Genomic DNA, 2849 nt, shown 5'->3' on the forward strand with positions numbered 1-2849 from the left:
CTCGCAGAAAACCCCTGAAGGATACAACTTCTGGATGAGGTCGTAGGCGTGCTTGTAGTTCTGGGTGAGGAAGCAGAGGGACACGGTTGTCACGGGGTTGTGGCACCAGGAGCGGTACAGGCAGCAGAAGAGGTTACGGCTTTCCTGGGGAAAAGAGGGAGCCGTCGGGGTTGGGCCACCAGCAGGAGCAGGGACGTGGCACAGAGCCCCGGGTCCCCGACACCAACCCGTCAGGTTTGCGAGCACTGGCGCCACTGCCACCCACACACAAAGGGACCTTTCTGGACCCACCGTGTCCATGCGGCGCTGGCATGAGCCCACCGCGCTCGGGAGATGGAGACCCGGTGGGTTTTGGGGTGGCAGCACGAGCTGGTGGCTCCCAGAGCTGCTGCGTCCACCGCAGGATGAGGGGCTGGAGGGTGGCGGCCCAGCCAAGGGGACACCACTGCATCAGTGGCCTTCATCACGAGGAGCAGAGCTCTTCCTCCCTCTCCCTGCCTTGCTGGGATGCCACCGGTGCTGGTGGCAGCTGCTCGGCAAACCCCATGGGTGTGTTCCCAGCAGGGACAGCTGAGGGACCGGGGGGCTCTGCTTCCACTGTCACCTGTCCCCTGGCCTGTGTTGGGGTAAAGGGAGGGAGGTGGCAGCTGCTTGAGGGCTTGGGGAGCCCGTTCCCACCCGGGGAAGAGAAGCAAGGGTTGGGCACGTCCTGCAAGGCCTCCACAGGCACCCAAACTCCAGCCCTGGAAGCTGCCAGGAGGGGACCGAGCAGCAAAACACGTCCCCAAGTGGCTCCCAGGTCCCCACCGCCCCCATCACATCCCCCCCAGCAGCTGAGCCCGCTCCCGCTGTCCGTACCGGGGTCTTGAGGTCCTTCAGTTGGTTCCTCAGCTGGAAGAGCTCGGAGGACGTCAGCAGGATGGTGTTCAGGGTGTGGACCATGGTAGAGGCGAACTTGAGGTCCTCTTCCCGAAGCAGGATGTCTGCCATGGAGTGAAAGATGTTTTCTGCGTTCAGAAGTAGACAAAGCTGCCTGCGTGGCACAGAGGGGACAAACCAGAGCGGGGAGGAAGGTTAATGAGCGCAGCCGGGATCCTGACCTGAGCCCATGCATCTCCCCTTCCCGAGAGAGGAGCAGGGTGACAGACATGGGTGCACCAGAGGCCGGGCAAGTGGTGGCACCAGAGGGGAGATGTTCTGGGCCATGCATTTGGAGGGTGCAGCTATTCACACCAGGGCAAGGCCAAAAAAGTACCTGGGCCAAGACACATCTGCCAGTGCTGCTGTGGGACCTCGCAGCACTCACCACCACGGCTTGCAGCCACCTCAAGCCTCCAGCGACCCCCATCAAGAGGTTTCAGCGTCGCTTTCCACCCTGACAACTGCAGAGAGTGTGCGGCAATGTGGTTACGGATGGCATACGATGGCCCAGTCAGACCAGTATCCCTCTGACACCAGGGAACTGGTGACAAGCAAGCGTGGCCATTGGGACAAACCGCTTCCTCCCAGCGCTGTGCAACGCCGGGGGTCTTTTCCCTCCACAGCCCCCTTTCTCCCAGTGACCTGCCCTGCTGCTCTTTGAACTCCTCCCATGAGATCCGGTGCCGAGGGGCCGTGGAGCGGCACTCGGTGAAGCTGGAAGATGCCTCTGCTCTGCCGGACACCAAAACACGGCACGGCCGGCGCCATGGCCCGTGCCGATCTGCCTGGCCGGACCCAGCCGGCCACAACAGAAAACAAACCCTGGGGCATCCTCAAGGTTTTCCACATTTTAGACCAGAAACCAAAAAAACCCGTTTTTTTTTTTAACTCTGTTTTTCCTCCGCGTTTGTTTGGATTCGAGGATTTCCTGTTTTCCTCCAGGCTCCTGCCTTCCCGGGAGCTTTGTCTGAGGACACCTGAAACGCTGCCCAGCGCCGGCTCCGCTCTTTGGTACCCACACAGGGGAGGCCCAGGTCCCCACGTCTCCCCCACGGGCTGACGGGGAACCTCAGCACCAGGGAAGACGCTGCCAACACCCCCAGCTCCTCTGCTTCCCCCAGCTCCCACCAAGCACCGTTCCCCACCAGGCAATCTCAGCTGGCAACCGAATCTCCCCCTGGAGGCATCTCAGAAGGGCTGAGGAAGCCAACAAGGAGCCCTGCTTTGGTGGCTGGGTGGGAGGCGATCACTACCTGCTTGGTTTGGCTGGGAGGTGGGATGCACACCTGAATTTCCACCCTCTGGTCACATTTTCACCTCCTGGAGTGAGGAAGAGGAAGGAGACAAATTTCCAGCCCTCATCCCCATGGGGAAGGGCCACTGGAAGAATAAATACGGCTTTAGGAAGACACCAAATGATAAAGCCTGGTGTTTTAGGGCTGCGGGAAGTGGATGAGGAATGAAGAAATGGATTTTTTTCCCTCCTCAACACATGGAGGAAGAAACCCCCCATCTTCCTCCTACCCCTGGCCCTGCCAAGCAGCCCGTCCCGTCCTCACCCAGCCCCGGCTCCTCTCCATCGGCAGCTCCTGCGTGGCCGCCGCCGGACAATGAGATGCTCTGTGCGGGCTTTTACATAACCCAGCCCGGCGATCGCCCCGGACCCCGTTAAAACGGAACGGGCTGTGATAAATAAGCTCATTTATCCCAATTATTCTTACGTAACCGGCTGCATTCATGGGGATGAAAACCCTTCCCCGATTTCTCACCGCTTGGACGCGGGGCTGGCTGGCGGGGGGGGGGGAGGGAAGGGGAAGGCAGCGGCTTTTAGTCCAGCCTGACGGAGCCAAAAGCAAATCAATAGCTCAGCATTGCAGGCAGGATCCGGGCATCGCCAGCTGCGGCAAAGCGAGCCCCGCCCCGGCAGG

At 60.8% G+C, this 2849-nt stretch overlaps 1 protein-coding gene across 1 annotated transcript in view; it reads right to left on the reverse strand.

Annotated features, from left to right (window-relative positions):
* LOC104541498 (protein VAC14 homolog) overlaps nucleotides 1-2849 on the reverse strand; it is a gene marked incomplete at its 3' end in the record, with an annotated part of 41487 nt that overhangs the window by 3002 nt on the left and 35636 nt on the right. The window contains exons 6-7 of the mRNA XM_010185575.1: nucleotides 859-1033; nucleotides 6-144 (exon numbers count right to left, since the gene is read on the reverse strand). Of these exons, the coding sequence (XP_010183877.1) occupies nucleotides 6-144; nucleotides 859-1033 (314 nt within the window). The remainder of the gene's footprint in view (nucleotides 1-5; nucleotides 145-858; nucleotides 1034-2849) is intronic.

The sequence above is a fragment of the Mesitornis unicolor genome, unplaced genomic scaffold (assembly GCF_000695765.1).
Source record: "Mesitornis unicolor isolate BGI_N332 unplaced genomic scaffold, ASM69576v1 scaffold18895, whole genome shotgun sequence".
Lineage (NCBI taxonomy): Eukaryota > Metazoa > Chordata > Aves > Mesitornithiformes > Mesitornithidae > Mesitornis > Mesitornis unicolor.